A 27,655-nucleotide genomic window follows, 5' to 3' on the forward strand; every position below is an offset into this window, starting at 1 on the left:
GATGAGAGGTTGTTGGCAGATTTAATGGGGGCTCAAAAGCAATCACATTTAAGGTAGGGGTACTATCGAGGGGCATAAAGTGACCTCACTCATTGACATTGGGGCTACACATAATTTCATAGATGCACAATTGGTAGCCAAGAAAGGTTTACAAACTGAGGAGCATTTTGGGTTTAGAGTCATGGTGGCTAATGGTGACAAATTATTATGCACTCAGAAGATATCTATTCTTCACATCAAGTTTGGAGATGGCTATGAGTTCTATGTAGTAGACATGGGAGATTATGATGTCATCCTTGGCATGACATGGATGGCCTTGCTAGTTGAGTTCACACTCAACCTAGCAAAATTGGAGATGAGATTCTAGAATGAAGACAAAACTGTTGTACTTAGAGGACTTTCACATGGGGGTTGTAGAGTAATCTCCTTGAGGAGAATGCAAAGACTTTTTCGGCATGATGACGTAGAGTGGGCAGCAGTTGGTTTCACTATGCTAGCTTCACGGGAGCCACAGGTGAAGAGTCATCCACCAGATATCCAGGAGATACTTGATAGGCACGCACCCTTGATGAATCTCACCAAGAGGGGGGCCTTCACATGGACAGAGGCAACGCAGAGATGTTTTGACCACTTCAAACAGGTGATGTTATCTTGTTCAATATTAGCTCTAATTGATTTCACGAAACCATTTGAGCTTCAGTGTGATGCTTCAGGAGATGGGATAGGGGCAGTATTGATGTAGGAGAGACACCCCATTGTATTCGAGAGTAGGAAGCTCCAAGGAGTTGAGAGGAGGTATTCTATCTATGACAGGGAAATCTTGGCCATAATGCATGCATTGGCCAAATTTCGATCTTATTTGATAGGTGGGCGTTTTGTGATCAAGATTGATCACAAAATAGTATTAAATTATTCATGGGCCAACGTGATCTTAATGACCGACAACAAAAATGGGTTACCAAATTGCAAGCTTATGACTTTTAACATAGAGTTTGTCAAAGGTGGGAAAAATGTGATGGCTGATGCTTTATCTTGGAGACCTCACTCATGTGCTCTGGCATAAATTTTAGGAGATTGGAGAGATCGGATTGCAGCAGAGTATGTAGGAGATGATTGGGCTTCTAAGATAGTCGCGGGCACCATTCAAGATGATAGGTATGTATTGTTGGATGGGTTGACTAGATTTCAAGACAAGATTTATTTAATTCCTATATCATAGTGTAGAGAGGAGATCTTGAGGGCATTTCATAATGTGCCTACAATTGGAGATCCTGCGGTGCTCAAAACTTATAGGCAGATCCATGAGAGATTCACTTGGAGGGGACTCAAGGATGACGTGCAGAGATATGTGAGAGAGTGTGTGGTGTGCCAATAGAATAAGGGAGAGCACACTTTTCCCGCAGGGTTGCTTCAACCTTTGTGCTTTCCTAACAGGAAATGGGTAAGTATTTCGATGGACTTCATCACTGGGTTACCACGAGTGCAGGGGAGAGATTGCATCTATGTGGTGGTAGACTGCTTGACGAAGTTTGCTCACTTCTTTGTTATTCCATCTACTTACACAACAACACAAGTGGAAAATTTTTTCATGAGAGAGATATCCAGGTTACATGGGCTGCCTAGATTCATAAGCAGTGGTCGGGATAGTAAATTTATGAGTGTTTTTTGGTATGAATTGTTTAGGTTGTGTGGTACATACCTTACACCCAACACTAGTTATCATTCACAGACAGATGGGCAGACAAAGATTGTGACTAAATGGGTGGAGGGATATTTGAGGAACTATGTGAGTGCACAACAGAGAGCTTAGGTTAGATGGCTGCATATGAGAGAGTAATGTTGTAACACCACTTATCATATGCCCATTAGGATGACTCCTTTCATGGCACTATATGGTTATGAAGTACCTAGCTTCATTGATTTAGTTTTGGGGGACAACAGAGTGCCCAAAGCCAAAGACTTATTGTAGGATAGTTAGGATATCCCAAGAGTATTCAGGGAGAACATACAACAAGCTCAAAATCAACATAATTTGTATGTTGATCAACACAGGGTAGAGCGTAGTTTTGAGGTAGGGGATATGGTTTACTTGAGGCTACAACCATACAGACAATCATCGCTCAAGAAGAGTAGAGCCGAGAAGCTAAAGCCTAGTTTTTATGATCCCTATAGAGTGATTCGTAGAGTGGGCGAGGTCGCCTATGAGATTCAGCTTACGGAGGGCAGTCGAGTGCATAATGTGTTTCATGTGTCGAGGCTTAAGAAAGCCATTGGTCAAAGAATTGTGCCTTCTGCAGATTTGCTACTGTTGGTTGAAGAGGGGAAGCTTGTGTTGGTCCCTGAAGCTATTCTGGATACCAGGGAGATGACTCTTAGGAACAGGGTAGTTAAGGAAAACTTGGTAAAATGGAAAGACTTGCTAGATGAGGATGCTGCATGGGAAGGTGAGTAGGTGTTACAGCAAACGGGACTGAGATTGCTTGAGGACAAGCAAAATTAAGGGGGCGGACTATAATGTCCCCTCGTTAGCAATTGTCAGCTATGTTGCCGCTAGCCTAGTTTTGTATGGTCTCAAGGGCTAGTGAGGAGTTGAGAGGGATATTGGAGTGATTTGGCCTAGTCATTCCTAGTTTGAGGCCAATTCGAGTTTGTTTGTGGGGTCTTTGGATGGAATTACTAGTTATAGTAAGTTGATTGGGCATCAAAGTTGGCATATTACTAATGATTGGACTTGAAGCTTTGTGCGAGAGCTTTCCGACAAGCTATCACTTGCTTCATTTCGAGTCCGATTGATATATTATTTTAATGCCTGAAGTTTATTACAGTAGCATTTAAATTAAATGTTAAAATGATAAAGTGCTACATTAATATTATTTATGTTGGGTTGTGTGTTTGAGAGGGGACACTCAAGGGAGACATGATATGTTATTTTATTTTAAAACACTTTTTCCCACATTGCTTGTGAAAAGTGGGTCAACCCTATGAAGTAGAAATAAAAGGAGAGCTGGTGGCCATTGTTCAACAGGTTGAATATGAGAAGAAATTGATGTGTGAGTTGCAGATCTGTTCTTGGCATTAAAGAACGTCTATCCTCTCTTGTGACATTCTAGATGTCATTCCCTTGGTGTTTGGCCTTTGGAATCCATTGTCATCAGCTTCATTATCAGGCAGATTGGGCGCGTTTCTAGCTATAGCCAGATTTGATGTTTTGCTCATATCTTCTTCATTGCTCATCCAACGCTGATGCTACTTTAAGGGAATGATTTTATGAAGATATTGGACTGTTTGAACTTTGAAGACAAAAATACTGTAGCAACACTGTTCACACAAGTACTGTTTATGTGGCACTATCCATGTCACTGTAGCAGCAGGTTTAAATAACATTTGCTGGAGCATTATGTCAATAATATTGGAGCAATTAGTGAGTTGATAATCTGCCATGTATTTGATTTTATTAAATTCTGAAAATAACATCTTATTAGCATTAATACAATTTCCAATCTGCATATCATTGTACTTTCTTTTTGTTCATGTTGTGTGATTTTCATTTGCATGCAAGCAAACAATATAAACGTCCCATTTCCGAAATCATAAAGGGTTAAATTAGTAAACATAGGAATAAGGAGCTGGATGCAAACTGTTTGACAAAATTCCTATCATTCAAGAATCAATATTGTGCTATGTCATTTGATTTGTAAGCAAAAGTGATCTGGAAGCACTCAATAAATAAACCATTCATTACTTTGAGAATCCAAACATGTCAGAGTTACAAATTGCAAACTAACTGTTCGACAAAATTCCTGAGAGTCGAAAAGATCAGAAAATTATCAGAATAGGAAGGGGGACTCTGGAATTTATTTCTAAAATTTCGGAGAGTTGGTTAATTTCTATTTTCAGTTGTCAGGCAAATTCAGTTTGGATTTCAAAGGTTTGTGACTGAAAATCATTTAAGAGATTAATCTGCTATTAGAACTGCTGAAAATCAATTTACTGTGGTGGAGATTGTGGGCAGTCAGATTTAGAACTATGACTGGCCTATTGTTTTAAGGTGTTGTCCAAGCTTTACAATCATTCCAAGAGCCTTCATAGGATCTGGAAAGTACATATTTCTTTCTTTGTTGATCAGAGACTGATCTAAACCAGATTTAAGGTATTATATATGACTGGCAAGAGTGTTGAAGCGATCTGCAAGGGTTTTGGGTGCTGCTGATGCTGGAAGATGGCTGTTTATGACTGGACAAGACTAGGACAGTGAACTGGGTATGCCACCTACAATATTGCATGCTGTGTTTTGCAAACAAATAAATGTAATCATTGATAAATTGGTTTGTTTTATTGTGAACTGAATCAGGTCTGCAATATTACTCTTTTCTGAAAATGTATTGACAAGTGTTTCTAAAACTAGTTAATTTATCTTGAAATCTGGAACTAGTTATACATATATTTCCATTTTCGAATATTGTTTTGCGTCATTTGATTTTTAAGCAACAGAAATCTGGATGCACTCAATAAATAAACCATTCATTACTTTGAGAATCTGAACAAGTCACAGTTACAAATTGCAAACTAACTGTCTGTCAAAATTCCTGAGAGTTGAAATGATGAGAAAATGATCAGAACAAGGTGGGAGGTTCTTACAGGTTCTGATATTCTTGCAAGTTGTAAGGGATGTTCATTCTTAATCCAAGATTGATAAAGTAATTGGAATTTCTATTCTAAACGCCAGACAAAAAATAATTTAAACTAATAAACTCAAGATAATTATTGCTTTTAATGCAAAGGACTAATGAATGTGCAACTATAACATAATTTTAAGCACTACAATTCTCAGAAAACCATGCAAGCAAAACAAGGGAAAGGTTTAGGAACAATGAAAAGAGAAGAAGTTCACAAGTATAGAACTTTTTGGTAAGTTGGAAATACAAGAATGTTATTGAATTATGCTAAAAGACATGTTTGACAAAAAGAATAAAACAAATGAATGTCTGAATACAAGAAAGGAATCATCAAAGAACATTAATGAAATTAGGAAGTAATAATATGAATGAGGGTGCAAACCAAAAACTATTCAAGGAAACATTATCTATCAACAGTAATGGAACGACACTCATTTAAATACAACATGAGAAAAGGACATTGAGAAGAAACATATTTGAGAAAATGAAAATAGAAGTCAGAAATTTATCAGTTGAATCACAAACAAACAAGTGGGTGAAACAAACTACAAAAAATTGCCTATGTAAAGGTCTTGAAGCATTCTCTCTTGCTGACTTGCCATCTTCTTTCGACTTCGATTGCTTTTATTCAATATTTTTATCTTCTTGCACACATACTTGACGTTGCAACATGTGACACAATAGGGAATTATAGTTTCTTTGGTGTTTATAGGGTTTTGTGGAGTGGTGGTTTGCAAGAAAAATGAGGTGGCATTTCTAAGAATTAATTGCAAATTTAAAGCAATATATGTTGATTCAATCACTGAAAAATGCTAACCAATGGTAATGAATTCTTGTGATTTTTAAATAAAAAAGTTTGCCATTAGGACCATATTTTGTAAAATCATGATTTTTGCATATTTTTGAAGATTTACACCTATTGTACATGCCATTGATTGTTGCTCTACTTTCTGTCTCAGCAAGTGTGCCCACTATATTCATTCAGGTTTGGTACAAATCTGCCTACGGGTATGACTTCAGCATGTCATAGAGAATCCAATCCAACAGAGAGGTGTTCTATAAACATTTCATTTTTTAGGACAAGAGTAGGAAATTGTGTGCAATGACATATATAATGCTCCATCAGCAACACATATATTTTATATTATCAAATAGAAATATGTTACTATAACATAATGATACTATACATCTATTGTAAATTTGTACATATGATAATTAAATGTAGTGCTACTATTTATATTTAAAACTATTATCTCTAAAACTCTCGTATGAATAGTTAGTCGAGATTCACAGGTAATAAAGAGACTATATTCAAGATACAATTGGAGATAAAAGGATTTGTGTGGTCAATTTTTACCTTAGTTACCGATTCTCTGCTGAAATGGCTGGATGCTGGTTCTGATGCGTCTGGATGCTTGGGTGCATTAGGATGCTGCACGGATTCTCCCTGAAAGCGCATCCTAGGACTGTGGGTTCTTGGTGGATGCACTGCAGCACATCCAACAAGAATCCACAGGTCTAGGATGTGCTTCGTAGGAGAATCCGGGAAGCATCTGGGCCCATCTAGAAAGCACCTGCAGCAAAAATGCCTTTTAGATGTCAACTGTAGCATGTATTTAATTGATGATGATGAGAATGTGGATTTTTTTGAGAATCCTTATGATTCTGAATGAAAATTTGATTAGTGAATTTGAAGTTGAACTATCAATGGTGAAGCATCAAGCTATGGAATGGTTTATTTTTGTATATTTCTTTCATTTCTTTGCATACATAAATTTTAGTGTGTGTGTATATATATATATATATATATATATACAGGGCACTTGTGAGTCAGAACTGGAAAGAACAAATCTGTTTACCAATGCTTGCATGAATAAAAACATAAATAAGTAATCAACACATTAAATAAATATTTTGTAATCCAAATATCCTCCAATTGAAGGTAAAACTATGGTGGGGATGACATCTACAAAATATTCACTACTACAACAATAAAGTGTTCATGTTATATATGTATGGACACGCTCAAACGCATCCAAAATCCCCAAAAAAAGAATCCTGCTCATTCGCGCATCAACACCCTGCACCCGCATCAGAATCAGCATTGGTAACTTAGATTTTTACCAATGCAAAATATGGGGGGAGGCGAGGTGGGGGTATTGCTACTTGACAGCTATAACTTTATAGACTAAACTAACTTAAATGCAAATTAGAGTTTATGATTTCTATATACTTCGTCCGGTAGGGTCAGTTTACACTGAACAAAATTGTATTAAGGGGAGGAGCTTCAATTGTATAGTGGGGTGAGCAGTTTGCTAAACTATGACAATTCTTGCTGTAATACATTTAATTTTCTTCTTCTTTAATTGGTTAATGTGGGACTATAGGGAAAAAAATCTGAATTAAGTACAAAAAGCTGGCTTGGGCCACACCAAAGGAAGTCATCATCAAGGGACCTGCTCGCTACAACTCAAATGCTTGACAAGCAAAATGATAAAACCCATGAACAAGATACAAGTAGACAATTGCAACATTAAGAATTTCTCAGCTCATGAACCCTTGATGAAGTTCTCTGCTGTAGTAGTCCTCTTCTCCTTCTCCTTCTAGGAAGCTTCAAAAACAATCTTGGCTCCCCTTGCTATTTCTTTGATTAGGTGAAGCAAATGATTTCTTAGAGAGAATGGGACAATTTATTGAGATGATCTTTTTTGAAAACAAAACACACATTTATACTACCAAGGATATTGATTCCATTAGAAAATGTGGTGTCCCATATTAGTCTCGATATGATTCAAAATCTCTTAGCCTTAATTAATAGATAGCAAAACATTAGCATGAAGATGTGGTAAAATAACTTTTGCTTCATTCATTTTTAAAGGCTTTGCCAAGATAGGCAGGAACCTGGGGGACAAAATCCTAGAGAATAGGTTGCATGATTTTAACCATTACCCATCTAGGGCATGGATGTAATTTCCCCTTATTCCTAGATCTTCAGTTAGATGTTGAGATTTGCTCATTACCCATCTCTATAGGCAAATATAGTGGGTAGGAGATATTATGCTTGACATTTGAGGACTCTACTACTAGAGATTGGCATTTGGATGACTTGTTTAATGAGAAAATAATGTTATTTATTAGAAAATTACTTTGTGCTAAACAACTTCTATTAAATGACTTTATAGAGTTTTTGATTATGGCAAAAGGAAGTTTTGAAGGGACCTGAAAACCCTTGCAATCATATTTTGATGGGGATTTGGAACCCCACTAAGAAGAGACTTTGCAATAGATAGAGCATTTACAGACTAACAACCCAAAGCCAACAAACAAATGACTGAAATGTACAAAGCATTCACAACACTGACTGCTCCAAAAACTCATCCTACAAGGCCAAAGCCTTACAAAAAGGAGCAAGCCTTGTATTTCAAGGAATCCATAATCATAACATAGGGTTTTAACATGGTTCCCAAAACCATAATCAAAGACTGCTACATAAGTTACAACATCAAAAAGCCAACAAAGACTATGGGGTTAAGATAGACACCCAAATTAAATTGAGTTTTCTTTTGGAACCCATAACCAAGTCGGGTTTTAACATGGTACCCAAAACCATAACAGAAAATTGTAAGAATTCCAAAACAAGTTCTAGCCTTTTAAAAATAATATATAGTAAAAGGCCATCTAGAATATAGGGTTTTAGCATGGTATCCCTCACCAACGAATAAGGGACAACAAAGATTTCCCATAAGAGTAGCATTAAGATGTTGCACTTGTAATGATTAGCTGCAACTACAGTTTCTAGAATTGAACCCCAAACCACCCCAACATGGGCATTAAAGATTTTCTAGAAGAAAATAATCTCCCCTAATAGAATTCTCCTCCACCTAAAAAGAAGGGGATCCCACTTCTATAGGAAAGTTAGAAGAAAGTTTTCCTCCTTGAAAAATTCAACCGAAACCTCCACACACTCCAACAACCAGCTTTAGTCAAAAGCCACTCTATCCGGGTATCAAACTTACCCTCAAAACATATCACCACCTCCAGAGATGATAGAACCACCTCTATAGGTAATGAGAGCAAAGAAAACGACAACAAAAAGTGCCCAACTCACCATCACATCGCAAAAAGGCGCCTCATGAAAACAAGGAAAACCATCACCTTTATAGAAATCTTCAAAGGAGGAGATGGTAGAGAGCCCATAAGAGTTCATCCAAGCAACAACAAAGCAAGCACCAGACTTCACCAAAGGTTAAGTCAACCCCAAAACTAGAAATCCTCCTTAACCGAAAACAATTTAAAGCCCGAGCAAACCCTTGAAAATTGTCAACAACCATTTGGCCAAAACCATTAACACTAAACAAGACTGGTCTATCCAAGGGAAATGAGGCAAATGGACAATAGAAAGGAACCAACTTGACAACTTCAACCACAAAAGATAGAACAAAATCACACCAAGGCTCAACAAAGAGCTTCCATAACCATGCCATACTCCAACTTAGACAATCCCAACGACAAAAACCAAAAGACCAAAAACAATCCCTAACAAAGGTTCACCAAAAGAACCAAATAGCAACTACGAATTCCCTCCAAAGAGGTCCAACATTGAGAATGGCAAATAGCCAACCCAAAGAAGGCTGAGTGTGAAAGAATCACACCATCTGCCCAAAGAAACCCAAACAATATGGGAACCCATGAGAACGGTATAGAGAGAAACCGCAAAGGGCAACAAGTAGCGCAACTCCACAATAATAAAGCCACAAGACAAACACCACTGACCCTCCACAAGAGGACAAAAGGTAAGAGAAAGCACAAGAGGGAAAGAGAAAAGCCTTAACCCATCATTGAATGCCACTTGACCCCTCCCTTCAACCACAAAAGGTTTAGATAGAGCCACCCACTTATGTCACCAAGTCCCAAAAAATGTGAAAGAGTCCAACAAAAACACTAGCCAAATATGGAGCGCCAAAGTTCCAAGCCAAGAGCAAGGTCCACAGACCAACACTACAAAAACAAACCGATGGCAAACCACCAACCTAGAGAATAAAGCAACCACGCCAAAGATCAAAGGCCATAAAGCGTGCACACCAACCACACACAAAGAAGGAAAGAAGTAAACAAACCACGAAAATTAGAGAAAAAAGACATAATTAGACCATGCCACCACCTTCAATGATCAAAACCCAACCTGCCAAGGAAGGAAACGATTGAAATCCACCTTTCTATGATCATTTGAAGACTCACTTGGCTCAGAATCTCCTTCAGAAATCCTCAACTTAGAAGAATTACTCCCTTTCTTGCCACTTCTCATTTCAAAGATCAAGTGACTTTATAAAGTTAAACTATAGAGCAACTTTATAAAATTAAAGTCTTAATGTAACTTTATAATATTAAACTATAAAGAAGTGTAACACAAGGATGTGCCCCCCACCCAAACCAGGCTGCACTCGAGATAGGGGGATGCAGTCTTAGCATCTTAGGTAGCACCAGTCAAAATGCCACCTCCACTGGAGACGGTGAGATGTCTCCGCATCCCTTGTGGGTGCAGAGGGATGCGATTGCGTCCCCTTTAAGTGCGGGGGGACGCCAGACATCTCCCATGGCAACAAGATGGGGGACATTAAAAAACAAAAAAACATTGCATTATTTTATTATCATTTTGGTTCTATTTTGTTATAATGGGATTTGGGGCCCATTCCTTCCTCCTTTGTTCAAAAGCTTTCTATTCTTCACTTTTATTCACATTTGCATTTCTCATTGTTGGCAACAGCAAGAAAAAGAAGAGTGAAGAGCTGAGATAAGGGTTTGTACAAGAGTGAAGAAAGTGTTTGCAAGTGAAAAAGGAGAGCCTAGGAGCAAGAAGAAGAAGAGGAGAGTTTAGCATCTTGTTGAAGGGGTTTGTCAAGCAAAAGGTAGGTTTTTAAACTTATTTTTTTGATTTTCAAATGCATGTTTGTAAATTATTGCTCAATGTTTTCTGTTCTAAATGTATGTTGTTTCATTTTGTTATAGTTATCATTCATTTATTGAGTCATTTATAAATAATAGATTAAGATTTTTGATGTTTCATTTTGCAAATTCTTGTTATTTAGTTTCAAATTTTAGAAAATTTAAAGTACGACATAGGCTGAATGCTTGTTTATTAATTTTTGTTTTTCATTTTGTGCAATGCAATGTCAAAATGAGCTCCCACATTGATTCTCATAGTGATGATGAGATGGAATTTCATTCAGATAGTGATAGTGAATCAAAATATGAACCTAAGCCTGAGGTTGGGGTTGAGGATGATCATGACACCTTTGAGAGGGGTGCGCATGAGAGTGACATTGGGGTTGGGGCAAATCAGCAAGGGGCCCAAACTAGTTCCACTTCCATGGGTAGTGCACTTCAACTACTTGGTACGCCATCTATTGATTGCCCCTCCCCATCTTTGGCATAGTGGGCTAGGGGTAAGTTTGATCCAAAATCTTCTCTTAAACAATTTGCTACTAGAATAACAAGCGGATCAGCATCGGGTGGCACAAGAAAGTGGAGATGCAATATTTGTGGTGATGAATGGTATGGTAGCATCACTAGAGTGAATGTACACCTCCTCTTTTGGACAGGTAAAGGTGTTGGACTTTGTAAGTTTTTGAGTGAATCCAAAAGTTGAACTTGATAATTGAATTCAACAAAGTTTGGGGAGTTCCAGGGTACTTGGGCATTCCAGTGCCTACTACCATGGTTGGTAGGCAGCAGGTTCACACTAGATAGGAGGTGCATGAGCAACAAATACAAGGGAAACAACACCGACACATGTCTTCTTCTAGACCAAAGTATAGACCTTTAGCTACTACATTGCTAGGGGAAGCCTCCGCACCTTCCTCTACTTATAGCTCTATGGGTGTAGTAGCAGCCCAATCGAGCAAGGGGAAATGCAGGGCATAGTCTAGGGACAACACCTCTATAGCAGATTTGTTTACAACCTAGACGAGAGAAAAGTTAGATGCATGCATTGGGAGAATGTTATTTGCCAATGGCATTCGACTTCATATTGCTTGGTCTCCTTATTTTAAGGTGGCATTTCATAATGTAGCAAAGGCGGGGTTACCATCATATGTACCACTAGGTGAGCACAAATTGAGGACTAAAATCTTGGATGATGAGTATTCCAAGATTAGTGAGATCATGGAGAGAATTAGGGTTGTTTGGGAGGATTCAGGGAGCAACATTACCATGGATGGGTGGACGGACATTAGACACTATCCACTCATCAATGTCATTGTCACATGCACAGAGGGCCCATTCTTTCATAGGGCGATTGATTGTTTAGGGCATCGAAAGATGCTGATTTTTAGTTTCAGAGTCTTCGAGAAGCCATTGTGGAGATTGGGCCACAAAATGTGGTCCAAGTAGTGACAGATGCAACTCATGTGTGCAGAGTTGTAGGGAGGCTTGTTGAGGCCACATATTGGCATTTTGGTAGACTCCTTGCTATGTGCATGTTATGAACAATGCTCTAAGGGACATGGGGAAGATTAGCTGGATAAAGGGCGTGGTGAGTGATGCTAGAGATGAGCTGATGTATATTTGCAACCACCACACCTCACATGCACTATTTAGGAGCTTCGCCAAGAAGTTCCTGAAGCCAGTTGAGAGACGATATGAATCCTATTTCATTCTCTTGGAGAGAATGCTTGAGTTGCAGGAGCCATTGCAAGTAATGGTTATGACGAATGAATGGAATATGTGGGATGGTTCTAGGTTAGAGTAGGGGATGAGGGTGAAGGAAATAGCTAAGAGTGATGTATTTTGGAGCGATGCAAAATACATTGTCTCTATCATTAGGCTAGTCTTCGAGGTGATCAGGTATGGAGATGAGGATGCACTTACACTTGGAGAGGTGTACGAGTGCATTGATTCTAAGCTTGGGCAGATGAGGGCAGTTGTGCGAGAGAAGGACCCCACATTAGCATTCTACAATGATAACATTTGGCCTATTATTCGGTGTAGATGGGACAGCCTTACATATGCATTGAATCCAAAGTGGTACATGACTAGGCCTGGTAGAGTTACGCCATTTCACGATGATGAGGTGATTCATATTATTAATTTATTATATAACACTACTCATTTTAATCATCTTTAAGACTATGTCTTAGACTCTTATCATTTTATAAATTAAAATCATTTACATTACTAGCATCTTGATTCTTCTATTTGCTAATAATTTGTAATTTTAAATTTTTTCAAGTGAAGGAAGGGTTCTTCAAGTGCATAGATAGGATGTATGACCTTGAGACAACAACTAAGGTTCACACTGAGTGAACAAAATTTGCTACTCTTAGGGGTTACAGTCAAGTAGTAAATGTAGATATCAAGACTATGGCACAAGAGGATCCCATTTTGTAGTGGTCGACTTATGGAGTGAAATCTACAACCACTACACTAGCTATTCATTTGTCCTAGGTACTTAGTTCCCCAACTTGAACCTATTCAACTTAAGTTTTCATTGTTTAATGATCATTGTTCAGCTTCTAATTCCCGAGTCTCACATTGGCCAATTATTTTTCATCTCAGGTTTCTAGCTCCTCAGCTTCCGAGAGGAATTGATCTACATATAGCTTCATCCACTCTCTTAAGAGGAATAGACTTAACTCTCAGAGAGTGGAGAAGCTAGTGTGTGTTTCGTATCAATGACCACAAGACATGTGTGTACAAGGAGAGCCTAGCATCACGATGAGACGTAGAGCCTAAGGAGCCATCGCAGATTGATGAGGAGGAGGATGCTTTAGATCCAGCCACAAGGCTAGTTGGTGTTCCCTTTTCAGCTCTTCATCTTGGAGAGACTAATAGTTCTAGTGGCGATGAGTTCTAACTTCCAACCTCCAGGGGATGATCATTGATCATTCATTTGGCATTTTGATTTGGACTCTTGGAAACTTGTAGTTTTTGTTTGCATTATATACTTATCATGATTCATGGCACATGGTACTTATTGTAATCATCTTTATCATTTATGTCATGACTCATATGATAATTGATTATTATTAGATAGTAGATACTCATAATATTGATTTGATATATATTATGAAATTACAATTATATAATTTGATACTCTTTAATTTGCTGATGTTCAATGTTCATTGTTTGCCATTTGATCATGGAGCATGATGTTCCAGATCAAACTTCAATGCAATGTTCAATGTTTAAGTTTTTTACATCTTTATATCTTATTTTGTATAATTGTAGTACATCTTTTCATAACTAACATTTAAAGTGCCATATGTATAGTATATACACCCTTGCTCCCCCCGCCGGCCCCTTGTCCCTCGTTGTTCGCAAATCAAGGCCCTTGTGCCCCCCTACCTCGAAAACTTGTCCTACTGTGCCCTCGTCTCGTAGGGCGGTGTAACTATGCTATAAAGTAACTTTATAAAGTTAAATTGTACAAATAAAGTTAGTGAAATATTTTATAAAGAGCAATTATAATGTACCCTAGGCCTAGATAGCACTTCTAGAATTGAAAGAAAAATAGAAAAAAAAGACAAAGGGAGGCATTGGAGTTTAAAATGGAGAAGGGTTCTGTAAAAGAGGCTTCCTCATTCTATTCACTCATTATTATGGGATCAATTTCAAAATTCTTTCATAGAGAAACTCTTGCCAGGTATTTTTTGAGAATGAAAACCTTGAGAAAAATGTGAATTGGACAAAAACCCTTAGAAAAATGTGAATTGGACAAAAACCCAGTTCACCACTGATTCTTACAACAAGGTTTCTAAGGTTTTGCGATTTGGATGAGTCAAATTCAATAACAATAAATGTTGCCAAGAAGTTGTTTTGGTCATTGACGAGTGAAATTCTCTAGAAAGGATATGATGAAATTGGTTGAAGTGCACATTGGTGAATTTTTGAACATATCTAGTGGGTTAGAAGTTTCTTCTTGCCAGTCCTACCATTTACTAGACTAGCCATACCGATTCCCTTGTCGTACAATTCCTCTTGTAGGGTGTATCCTCCAGAAATGGCATTGGGGTTTGTGCAGATTCCTTGATCAGTAAGGATCAGCAGCAAATTTGGGATTCATTAGAGAACAAGATGATTTTGTGGATCAAGTTGTTTGGCACACAAAGTAATCTCTCATTTAATTCAATAAATTTGCCTGCAAGCCAAGCGTAGGGTTTAGTAACTCCATTGTTTTTATCAATATTTGCTTTTAGTAATGTTGCATGGGCACAAGTAGTCATACCCATACCCCTGAGATTTGTACTGAGTATTGGTACATGTATCCAAGTATCGAGCACTCAGTGGGTACTCGAAAGGTACTAGTTGGAGAGCATCATAGCTAAGGACCTTGATTAACATTTCTGTATTTTGTTTTATTTTTATGTTTGCATATCAGCTTGCTATATATCAAGCTTAATTCAATACGTGACTAGTTTGAAACTTTGGCACAATATTGATTAACAGTTAACTCTGTCACTGTTCAAGTCAGAAGTTTATCATTTGCAATATGTCATTTTAATTTTTTATATAATTTATGATCTTCTTGTTCATGTTAAAGGTTTGCCTTCTCTATTACGCATCTAAACATTTAGTATGTATTATTATTGCAAATATATTGTAATCTCAAACTAAAAGCAATACATTACATTTGCAAACTTGATCATTGTTCTTGTTTTGAAAACTCATTGTCATGACTCATATTTTCAATTTTTCAATAAAATATTAAATTATATTAGAAAAATTGGGGTGCTGAAGTATCTTGTTCCCTATTTTAAAAAATAGCCTTACCTGTACCTATACCCTTATCCTAAGTAGTACCCAAGTAGCCTCATTACCATGCAACTTTGTTTTTTAGTGATTATTATTGATGCAAATAGAACTAGTAGGCACCATTGTATAAAGTTGAATGCACATATACTGTGATCTCCTTTGTCCCATAAAAAAATTTCTCATCTAGTTAAGTAGTGGACTCCAGTTATGCAAATCCTTGTTCTTGCTGACTCATCCTCCAAATTGTGAATGATAGCATTGCTGTTCCCTGTAATGTCCCCTTTTTGGGACATTAGAAAGTAAAAGACATATTTGTATAATATTAAATTTGACTTGGAGAGTGTGGACTCAAATTATAAAAAGGTCAATTTGATATTATAAAGTGGGCTAAAAGGACAAAGAGAGATAAGATGAAAGGCTAGGAAGGGAGTTGAAGAATCATAGTTGTGAATATAAAAGGAGAGGAGACTCATTCCTTTGGCATGCTTGGTTTATTATTCAGATTTTAGTTTCTCTCTTGCGAGAGTATTTGGAATGCTTTAGCTTTCAGCCAGTGTGAGGACGTAGCCCCTCGTGTCGACAGACAATGGACACAAACCCATTGTCCATGGAGACGTCACTTTAGGTGTCTTGTATGCGCTTACAGGTTCTTCTCTGAGTGTTCCAATCTGACTGTAAATTTTGTGTTTAAGATTGGGTTCTAATTGCTAGTTATTGTATTGCTTTGTATAATGCAATAACATGTTTTTGAGGAATGTTATGAGAGTTTTTAGTGGTTTTATATTGTTGGTTGTAAGGCATTTTCATATGCCTGATTCTTGAATATTATTATCAAAGAACGAGTTAATATCTATTGGTAGATCTATTGGTTTTCTATTGTGTTTCCTAATACATCTGCCTATATTCAAGTGCTGAATATCAGTTTCAGGAAACAACCAGATAAATATCAATTGGGTTATTTCTTATGGTTTACATTGCTGGTTTATTTATAATACGATTTCATATGTTTATGATCTAAATGTTATTTTGAGAAAGAAATCGAGTACATATCCGGTTTGAGATATTTCATTCTCAAAATCAGACTCTGAATTTTATTTCAGCCCTTTATAAATTTGTTTCACTGTTGAACTCCAAACCAGAGTTTCACGGTTCTTCGTGAGTCGTGCAGGCAGTAAACCTTGCTGAGTTTTTATGACTTGGCCGGTCATGGTATATGATAGACAATTATAAAAGTATATAATTTCAAGGGATTTTTTCATTTTGCCGAGTTATTGCCGAGTCATTGCCGAGTTGTAGACAAGTCACGAGTCGAGTTGGGCATGTCAAGTCCGAGTCTGGGAACTCTGCTCCAAACTATCAATTGGCATTGAAGCTCAAACCAAATCTTGGAAAATGAACTTAAAATATCTGCAATCAGCACCCAAATAAATTAGAAAATTTGGGTCAGAATTTGTTGGGATCTTCCAATAAAAGCTCAAGGATTTCTTTGTTAATGGCCTAGGGGTCCATTTTATGGCCCTAAACACACAACTACCTATGTTCCAATAGAGTTTATTGGTAAAAATCTCTTGCATTTTGCAACCCTTGAAGAAAAGAAGGAACAATCCTTTATGAACCATGCTACAAAATGAAATTCAAATACCTAGCCTTCTAAGCTAGACAAAATTTAACAAATCATCAAAAAATCTTCTAGTTGGCACTTTATCTCTATGTACAACTGTGAAGAAGTTAGGAACATTTTTCAGTCTGTTCTTTTGATTATTAATGGCAGCACCCATTTCCGTATCAGCAGAAATAGATGAAGTTCTTAGGTTAGGGAAAGGGTACTTACCTTCTCTTTCTCGCACGCCATTACCTTTCAAATCAGTGTTAGGGTATGCAATGAAAAATGCAGAACTTCGAAGTCAGGGTGATGCTGAGCTCTGCTTCAGAACACTTCTTAAGGGATAACTCAAGAAGTTTGAACAAGTTCACTTCCTCAATATTCACCTACTTCGTTCTCTTCTCCAATAGACCTTAGCACAAGCCCAACCAACCTCAAAACATTAATAACCTCATTACCTTCTTGGTGACTTTAAGTAGCTATTTGGTTCTAGGCCCTCAAATCACATTCAACAGCACATGAGCCCTTGAAAGCTTGGGATTGGTGTTAATACCTCCAATACAACATGTTCCAACCAGTAAAACTGATCTCTCAATCCAATATGTCACACTCACTTCTTCAGGTGCCCTATTTCCTAGTAGCTCTGTCCAACCAATTTTTCCCATACAACTCCCAAATTCTCCAAAGGACTTCTCAAACAAATGGGCATTTCAGGTGCCCTTTATGGAGTTCTATTTAACCCCAAAGCGTCAATCGTTGATTCTCAGTAATTTCACAAACATTGACAAACTGCAAAGACCTAGTAGGCTTAATTAGGCCTAGTTTTTGAAGCAACTACCTAAGCTAGACCCTGCTTGTCAAAACGAACACTTGGAAGACCTAGAGGATCCCAAAAAATCCTAAATCCTTGATTTCAGCTTTTCTTTCAATATGCTCAACAAGTTTTGAAGGTTTGTTTCTCTGTGCACGTTGGAACTACACAACCATTACCCCTTGGGGCATCACTTTTCTATCAACTCACTCCACCTATACAAAAATGGCTTTTAGAATCTTAAAGTGTATTGTCTTGGCTTGAAATCTTCAAAGGGTCATTAAAAACTAACAATGGAAATTTGAATTATCACCAATTCTTTATGAAACCCTACTTCAGTATGCAATAACAGACCTACAGATACAAAATCTCAGTTCTTTCTCAATTTATAGCACACATGAACTTCAAATTTGATGCATAGGTAAGCTAATTCAATCCTCTAATGATTCTGATTGGTTTTGGCTCTGACCAAACCGTATGTCTGGACCAGTCTCTGTAATAACAAATTAACTGCAAAACTGTATGTTTTTCATTTATTCAATCTTGTCAATACATCAATATTCATGCATAGTCACCTCCTATGAATTTCATTGAGCTTCAAGACCTTAAACATACCCGACTCATGAGTTCCCATGGTTGTCCAATTGGAATGACTCTTGGGCTTCCAAGTTGCACAATTTTGCCAAAAAGTTGCAAAGTTGCCAAAATGCAACTGTTGCAATTTTACAAGAAAAGTTGTCACAATGACAACATTTTGAGATTGATAGGAAAGATCCAACTTCCACATGACTAAAACCTCCCAAAGGACCTTATAACATCTAAAGCAACCCAAAATTGACTCCTTATGTCCATCCTTGGTCAGTTGCACATGTTGGCTTATAAACATGCCAAAATGGAAATGCCAATTATAAATTGGACTTATTGCTTCACTAACTGATCAAAACAAACAAAATGACTTCACAATGTTTCTTGGTTCCACCTAAGGTCCTAGGTGACCTTATCCTTTTGTTTGGCGTGAGTGGGTCCCCCTGCACCACAGGGTTTTTCACAAGAACTTTTTTCAAAAGACTTATCACTAAAGGAGTTAGTAGCTCCAACCTTATTCAGTCCAAGTGTTTTGTTTTCGATTGGGTGAAGCATACAATTCATGATACCCTAGCCCCTAATACGGTCTTCATTCTCCATATTAGCTAATAAATTTGATGAGCATTGGTGAAAGTGAATGGACTTGAATGGATTCTGCTACATGCACGAGTTTCCCTTGAATATTAGGTCACTCAACACTTGCGGAGAAATCAAACCCTATGCATGCTCTTAAATAAAATAATTTCAAAATAAATAATAAATGAACATATTAAACAGAACTGGGCGACTTGGAACTATTAAACAAATTCTATGTGAGTTCTTGTGTCAATTTGTTCTAATCACCCCTAAGCCAAATTTTCCTTTCTAGTCGATCTAGTCATGCAAGGTATTAATAAGAGATCAAAGAAGCTTAAAGGCATTGAAGTATTTTATATTCACTTAATGACATGAATGCTAAGGCCCACTTGGAAGCAGACCTAAGTGGCTCAAACCTGGTGGGATGAAATCCCTACCAGTCTTACTGTTGAACATTATATTATTTTATGTTTGTTCGGTATCAGTTTCCTGCAACATTGAGTCTCAGCATTCTGTTCAAGATCAATGCTTTTAGGAAAGCTCTGGGAAGATTTCAAAGTATCAAAGTCCTGCAATAGTTTTAGAGCAGAGTTGCTTGAATTTCCTGGATCCTGGTGCGTGAGGTTGTGCTTGAAATCAGGATTGGATCAAGGGTAAAGTGAGTTGCACATGCTACCAATAATTGCTTGCGTCTCTAAATGCAAGTATCTGAACCTGTTCATGGACTTAACTAATTGCAGTCAGGGGCACAGTGTGTTGAAGACTGAGGATATTCATCTGTCCCTTCACAGAGGTCAACTATACACCTTGGTGGTGCTTTCACAATTTTGACCTCTTTTTATCATGTATGTATGCTGATTAATAGGTTGTTTGGTGTATGAATGCAGATTATTTTAATGCCATGAATATCTGACATTGCATAGGCACCTAGATGTTTATGGGCTGAATTGGTGAATGAAGGAAAATTTCATTAAAGACAATTTTCTTAAACTGTTAAGCTTTTCTGTCATTAATGTATGTTTGGTCATTCATGGACATTTAGCGAGAAATATATTCTTACACCATAGAAGGGTAGAGGAGATATCTATGAGTGGTTGCATTAGAGTATGTTTGGAAGATTGAAGGAAGTTCCTTGAAGGTTGGAATTTGAGATCTATTTTACTATAATTCTTGTGTAGATACAGATATGTGGTAGTGTAGTTGAAGCCAAAGAGTTGTTATAGACAACATGTTTAGAATTGCTGGTGTATAATAATATCTGTTAGATAAAATGCTAGAAGGGCTACAACAAGAAAATAGTGTTAACATATGGATCTGATTCCGCATGTGAGTTTATCTTAAGGTTGCTCATGGGATGCAACCGGCAAAGAATATGGATCAAATAGATAAATGCAAGATTTGTTTAAAAAATGGATTGATTAGGGAGAGCAGGTCATTGTGTGGTATTGACAGTAACACCACTGAAAAATCTTTTCTTAGCTAAGTGCATATTAAACTTTTGTTTACCTAAATAGAAAGATAAAATACAACGAATGAGTGTAAAGTAATTAATCATTGTATAAGTAACAGAGAAGTTTACATTAAATGTAAAATTGCTTTTAGAAATTCCTCATCAATGACCATAAGATCCAACTAAATTCACCATAGAATTTTGTTCCTTATTTAGATCTAACTATTAATTCCTTTAGCAATATCTTCTAAAAACAAGACCCTCAAATTTTTATACTGAATTCCCTCAAAATCATATATCCTGAAATCACTTTATACCTTGACAACTATCTCGAGTTGATTTATCTCGGTCTAGTTTTTCTTCTATATCAAATATAGTAATAAGCACTGGATTAGAAGGGAGGAGCAACCCAAGGCACTACTAAATACTCTGCCATTTTTGACAGTATATATTGGAAATTGATGCCTTTCGTCTATATCTTGATTGCTTAAACACAAAGATTAGACTTTTCTTGTCATGTTGTGCTGTAACTTTGTTCTTGTAATGCACTTTTTGTTAATGGTGATAATGGTAAGGATTATGTTCTCAATTCACTATTACATATGTTAAGAAATTAACAAGAGGCAAGTCATAATGCAAGATAACTTACGGGAAATTCACAGACATCTTTCCTTTTGCATATTTGGCTTCATGGAAGTCCTAATCAAGAACTTTTGTTGGAATGAGTTGATACAGCCTGCTGCTCTTGCAAACAATGTCAAAGCAGTCTTTACTTGCCTACTTGATCAAGTAAGTTCTGTATAATAGTTTCCTACACATAGTTTTCTTTTTTTGGGTATGATAGATTGTGCAACCTAACATTCCGAGCCATCATTATAAAGGTTATATAAAAAGAAATGTTAAGGACATATAAAACAGAGATATAAATACACATTCTTTTGCAGGTCAGCCAATATACAACAGAAGGATTAGAAAGAACTAGAGAGGCACTAAATGATGCTGCAGCTTTAAGGGAGCGATTTGTTATTGGTACAAGCGTTAGCAGAAGAGTGGCTGCAGCTGCTGCTTCTGCTGTAAGTGACAAATGTCAAGCTTTTTCTCATTAATTTGTTAATTTTTTTTAACAGTTTGCATTCTATCTATAGAGGTTTGAGAATTTTAGATGGAGGAAATTTCACACTAGGGAGGGGAACTTGGAATATGCATTCTGCCAGCATATTGCTTGCTTGCAATAACTTGTGGCACAGGCTTTCTTCTTTTTCTTTCATCTCTTATTTAATCATTAGTATGTGTTGAAGAGGCTACTTGAATGGAAGGCTTCTGGAACTGTGATGATCTTTGTCTAAAGTTAGATTACTGAGATTACGCTGGAGATTTTTGGGATATCATAGACTATAATGGCTCAAGCATAGGTTCTTCTTAGTAAGCATGAGTCAGAGCTTGAAAATAGGAAGTGATATTGGTAAAAATAAAAAATCTTAGCAAGTTTTCACTTTCCTCATTTTATTAGGTATAAACAAAAATATTCGTTTTTGGATCATATTGGATTAGAAGTTATTAAATGTTTTGATCTTATTCTCCATGTCAATTCTTTCTAGGCAGAAGCTGCTGCAGCAGCAGGTGAAAGCAGTTTCAGAGCTTTCATGGTTTCTGTGCAACGTGCCACCAGCAATGTAGCTCTGGTTCAGCAAGTGAGTTATATGTATTATAATGCAGAATATACTAGATAAGATCTAAATCAAAATGTTTCGGTCTTCTCTATATTAGCTTGAAAATATTTCAATTAGTTACTAACTGATTCATATTTTAAATGTTTGCAGCACTTTGGAAACACTATTACAAGATTGTTATTACCTGTTGATGGTGCTCATGCAGCTTGTTGTGAAGAAATGACAACAGCTATGTCATGTGCTGAGAGTGCGGCTTTAAAAGGACTTCAACAATGTATTGACACAGTCATGGCGGAGGTTTGCAGCTGATAGCTCTGGTTGTATACTGCGGACTACATTATTGTAGATTGCTTTCTTCCAAGATCATTATTGTTCAATTGACAATATCTAATTTCTTTTATCTGTTTGCTTTTACAAAAAAATTACTAATGTAGGCGGACTTGAGGTAAAGCTTCAGATAGAGAGGAAAACTTCTTATACAAAATGCTATTTTAAAAACACACATATTCAGTCATGACAATAATAATTAAATAGATAACAAAATATCTTTTCCTATGCACTGACCTAACCTGTATGAATTAATGGTTTAATAAAATAGCATAAGAAGTAGATGTATTCCTATCCAGTGGCAGGGAAATTTTCTGAGAGTGATGGATCTGCTGTTGCCAATAATTCACTGTACTTAAACGAAAACAATTTTAGAAAAGGAATGATTGGATCACAGTTCGTACAGGATGAAACTAATTTACTTCTTTGATAGATTTATCATTTACTCATTGTATCTTGTATCTCAACAGTAAAACAAGTATGACTGATGGCTATTTTAGTTACAATGGTTGCTGCTGTTTTCTTGTTATACTTCAGAGATACCACACTTCTAGGTGTTAGAGTTTTGACTAATTACATGCATAGGTCAAATTGAAATCTAAGTTGTGGAAACATGTCTTTAGATGCAGTCTCTGGAATAGACAACCTATTAGAGATGTGAACGTTAACTCATTTGTCCTTATGGATCCACAAATAGGACCTGTAAGCTCCTCTATCCCTTCTGTGGATCATAATGTATTTGTTATAAAATGCAACAATCATGGACATATGGTACACTTTTGTAGAAGTAGTTCTATGAAACTTCCTAGACAAAATAAGGTGGATATCCTTGGCAAACAAAATAAAAATTTACAAAAGTTTGGAGAAGAAAGTAAAACTAAAGTAGTACCATGATTCATGGGAGGATGGTTTTATTAAAGTAATTAGCTTATAATGGTCATTTAAGACATCTTGTTAGTTTTTAGCATCTTTCTATTTTGTTTGTTTGTTAATATTTAGAATCTTTTGTTTGTCTTTACTTCTCAGTCATTTCTGTTATGGAAAGATCTTATGTAATTTCTTATATAAGGAGTACTTCTTTCCTTTTCTTAATAGACCAATCATTTACCATTTCCTGGTGTCAGAGCTTAGGGTAGTCTTTGGTGAATTTTTTTAATAAAATTTGAGGTCGAATTACATAGAAATTTTGAGGAAATTTAAGAAGTTTTTTGGATCATTTTTTATAAAACAAAATTATGGGGCTTTTCTAAGCATTTTGAGGAAATTTTCAGAAGGATTTTGCTTGATTTAAAAAAAATTGTGGATGCTTATCACAATAAGATTAATTTTTGCTTCAACAAAAATCAATTATATTTTACAAGAGGGTTTTTTGTTCAAGTTTTTGCTCCTAGAAACAACGTTTTAGGGGAGAGCGTCCTTAGACGAGCATTTTTTAAAGAACTGCGGCTAATTTATGAACACTGGATTGGTTTTTAAAGGATGTGGACACAACTGAAGGTTTTTTTGCACTTGTTTCGAAGGAAATTGTGCTGTTTTGGCAGATTATTTTTTGTGTTTGTGAAGGGATTTTGTTGTTGATCAATGTGATTTATCTTTTTACTTCAACTCACCTGGTTTTTTACTCACACAAGATCTGTGAAGGGTTCTCTGCGTTTCTCAATGTCACGAGCCACAAAAACAAAGGTTTGTCTTCAAGATTCTCAAAGCCTCCTCCAACTGTCACAATTGCACCTCCCAAGTCCTGCTAAATATCAGAATGTCATTAAAGAAGATTAACACAAACTTCCTCAAGTGCCAACTAAATACTCGATTCATGCAGCTCTGAAATGTGGTAGGATTGTTGGTAAGCCGAAATGGCAGTAACAAGAATTTGAGGTGACTGTAATGGCTTCTACAGATTATCTTCTCAATATCCTTAGCTCTCATCTGTTGAAGTTTGTAGCTGCGACAGAGATCTTGATCTTTGATTTTATGAGATAGAAATATGTTTGTTATGACTGTTATGGTCGTCTTTAGTTGAAAGAGATATTTGTGATTATATTAAAGTTAATATTATGCAAAAAGACATGTGTCATTTGTCATGCGAAGAGGCATGCGTATGGAAATATGAAGTGTTAAACATGTGGAAATATGAAGGGTCTTATTTTTGGGACTCAAAGAGACCTTCCTGTGAAAGGTGAAGTCTTAAGTAATATATTTATGTGATTGCTTTGCTAAATTGTAAATCAATCAAGTGAAAGCCTTGTACTTGAACATTTTTTAGAATTAGTAAAAGACATATTTTGTTGGTGTGGCTGCATTTTTCCCTGCAATTGGAAGTGTTTTCCCAGGGCAAATGCATTGAGTCTTTTGTATTGATTATGCTCTTACTAATTTCTGGGTAAAACTTAACATGGCATCAGAGCTATGTTTGATAACACCACTAAGGGAGTTTCTCTTGTGGTCTAGATTTTCAGTAGGCATTTTGTATGCAATAAAGATTGCTCTATTGCAGAGCTATATGTTTTGAAGTCTATTGAAAAACAATGATTCAGTGATCAGAACCATGCTGGAGAAAAGCTATCCAAGCAAATTCAACATCATTAAGGGAGAGTAAATAATAGTTGTTGTCTGAGGATTCCTATTGGAAGAACTTCATAAAATTGTCCAAGATCAAAGGCTGGCGGGTCATTGGAAATTCAATGACACCATCTGATTGTATCCTTAGAATGTTAGGGAGCCTACGCAACTGAGGGAAAACTCGACAACATAGAGATTGCTGAACTCTGTCACTACGCTCGGAGATTGATTTCTAAGATTCATAATAGCTGCCCGATGCATTATGATTAGTTTAATTTACAAGATCTGTGCCAAGAATCTCAACAGAGATGGAGGGAAATGCTTGATTCCAAGTGTTCTAGCTAATGACTAAGATTACAACCAAATGGAGCCCAAATTCTTGTTAAATTTAGGCCCTCCATTTGAGAATTAATTCAGGAGATTGATAGAAATATCGTCATTAATGTCAAAGGTCAAAGGACAGTTGAAAGTTATAATGTGCTTGTGTTATGAAGAATGAGCTGTAAAGAGCATTTGGAATTATTGTTATGCCAACATGCTAAGTGATATATGTAAAGTTTCTGCAAATTCTGCTATAAAGCAAACTAATATAATGCTTTTTTGATTGCTGAAGATGGTCTTGAATATACAGACCTGTATATGAAGTGTTACTTGAAGTATAATAATTATTCTGAAAATGTTTTTATCCTTGCTAAAAATCGCATAAGGCAGTAATGCTAGAGGAGCAGACTTAATTGTATTCGTGTGTCCTCTATCCACATTCTTACCTTCCATGACCCTTTCTAGTTCGGCCCTCCATAAGACATTATTTTGCCAAGATCGACGTCTCCATTTGCTGACTAATAGTTAGTTAAACTAACTACATTTAGTGTTCACAAAGGATTGCGATCTGTATTATAGTTTAGTATATCTTAAAGGCTAATGCTATAAAAGAAATTTCATGCTTTATCAGATGTGTACTATCTGTAGAATCAGGCCAGTATGATGTAAGAGTTACAAAATTAACACTCCCTCTTAACTTGATAATCATACTGAGAGATAACATATCTAGCATCATCAATTGAAATGAATAAGCATAGATTGATACTTGTTGGTGTAATTAAGTATTTACTATTTACACTTTACTTAAGTTTACTTAGGATAATTCATATTCATATTAGTTTTCATGTAGACACCTAGGAGTTTGCATATTCATATGAGTTGTCATGTAGACAACACAATAGTTTGCACTCCAATTGAGCACATGTTGTCTACTACATCTCTTTATGAGATACACCGTTGTATTCTTATCCTCACGTTGGTGCGCGTACATTCATGCACAATAGAGGATAATCCACTCTTGGTGGACTTGTGCCTAGTTGGTATGCTTATCTCTTTGCATGACTCCTAGTCATCTTGATTACCTTTATATACAAGACACTTCTATGATGTATTCATCCAATTATCTGATTAATCTAGTCTCATTTGATCATATCTTGTCTCTCTTGTGCTATCTCTTGAGCTTCCAAATCTTGGCATTTATTTCTTGCCTTAGGCAAATTCTTACATGGTATCAGAGTTATACCAAATTCTTACATGGTATCAGAGCCATCGGAGCTTCATTGCATAGCCATTGGAGAGATTTCTTTTATTGCAGGTCAAGATTGGAGCTTGTTGGTGCAAATCAGATGTTGGTGTCACATTCAAAAGGTCAAAAAACCCCTAAATCAACATTTTTTTCATCAAAATTGGACATTTGAGGTGAAATTTAGAGTCATCTGATTTTTGGAAGTGTGGCGGCGGCGATTAAGGAAAAATAATTACAGAGGTGATTTTCAAACAGCAATATCTCCCTCGTACGGACTCCTTTTTTTGAGCAATTTTTTTTTGTTTTGGGGTAGAAATTCATGATCTACACGTTGCTTAGAGTTGTTTGCAATCCCTGTTCCTGAATTTTTCTAAAAATTGCAAATCTCGATTTTTGCAACTTCAAAGGCTTTACTCGGGTTCATATGGACACATATTCAGGTGCTATTTTTTTTGAAAATGCATGATTTTTTGTCTACTTTCCAGATATGGTATCAGTTTGGAGTAATTATGAGTAGACATAGTACTTTCAACATGTGGTCATTTTTGGCCTTTTTTGGCACTTGTAATTAGATCCTTTAAAGATCTTGTGTGTTATATTTTTGAGTTTGATATAGATTCATACTTTTTATTGTAATCATCAAAATCAGAAGTCAATTTTGGGTCATTTTGACAAGTTGAAATTGTACATGCACTAAGTATAAAGTGTCGAAATCATCCATTTTGGGGGGGTTCTTTGATTGAGTGATTTGGGGGGTGTGTCTTGAGTGTTTGCACTTCTCTTTCTTTTGTGTTCTTTTATTTTGCATCATGGGTTCTCCTAGGTTTCCACTTTTAACTCCACATAATTATGCTACATGGAAAATTAGAGCATGAAGTAAAATGATGGAAAAATGTTTAATTGATTATGTTGATGGAACTATGGTTGCACCATCTGATCTTGATAAACTAAATGAATGGAATCATAACAATAAGGTTGCTATTGGTACTTTTAGGAAGAACGTACATGAAGACCTTATCTTCCATATTGATAATTATAAAACAGTAAAGGAAGTATGGGATAAGTTTGCTAGCTTGTATGCA

General features: G+C 36.5%; 1 protein-coding gene across 4 annotated transcripts in view; it reads left to right on the forward strand.

Moving 5' to 3' along the window:
- Positions 1-27,655, forward strand: part of SEC10 (exocyst complex component sec10) — a 217,409-nt gene that overhangs the window by 126,476 nt on the left and 63,278 nt on the right. For all 4 annotated transcript variants that reach the window (XM_089800055.1, XM_089800058.1, XM_089800056.1 and 1 more), the window contains 4 exons: positions 21,186-21,239; positions 21,395-21,523; positions 22,049-22,141; positions 22,271-22,417. In XM_089800055.1, coding sequence (XP_089656181.1) covers positions 21,186-21,239; positions 21,395-21,523; positions 22,049-22,141; positions 22,271-22,417 — 423 coding nt within the window. The remainder of the gene's footprint in view (positions 1-21,185; positions 21,240-21,394; positions 21,524-22,048; positions 22,142-22,270; positions 22,418-27,655) is intronic.

The sequence above is a fragment of the Cupressus sempervirens genome, chromosome 9, assembly GCF_028749045.1.
Source record: "Cupressus sempervirens isolate cs-2001-9-10 chromosome 9, ASM2874904v1, whole genome shotgun sequence".
NCBI lineage: Eukaryota > Viridiplantae > Streptophyta > Pinopsida > Cupressales > Cupressaceae > Cupressus > Cupressus sempervirens.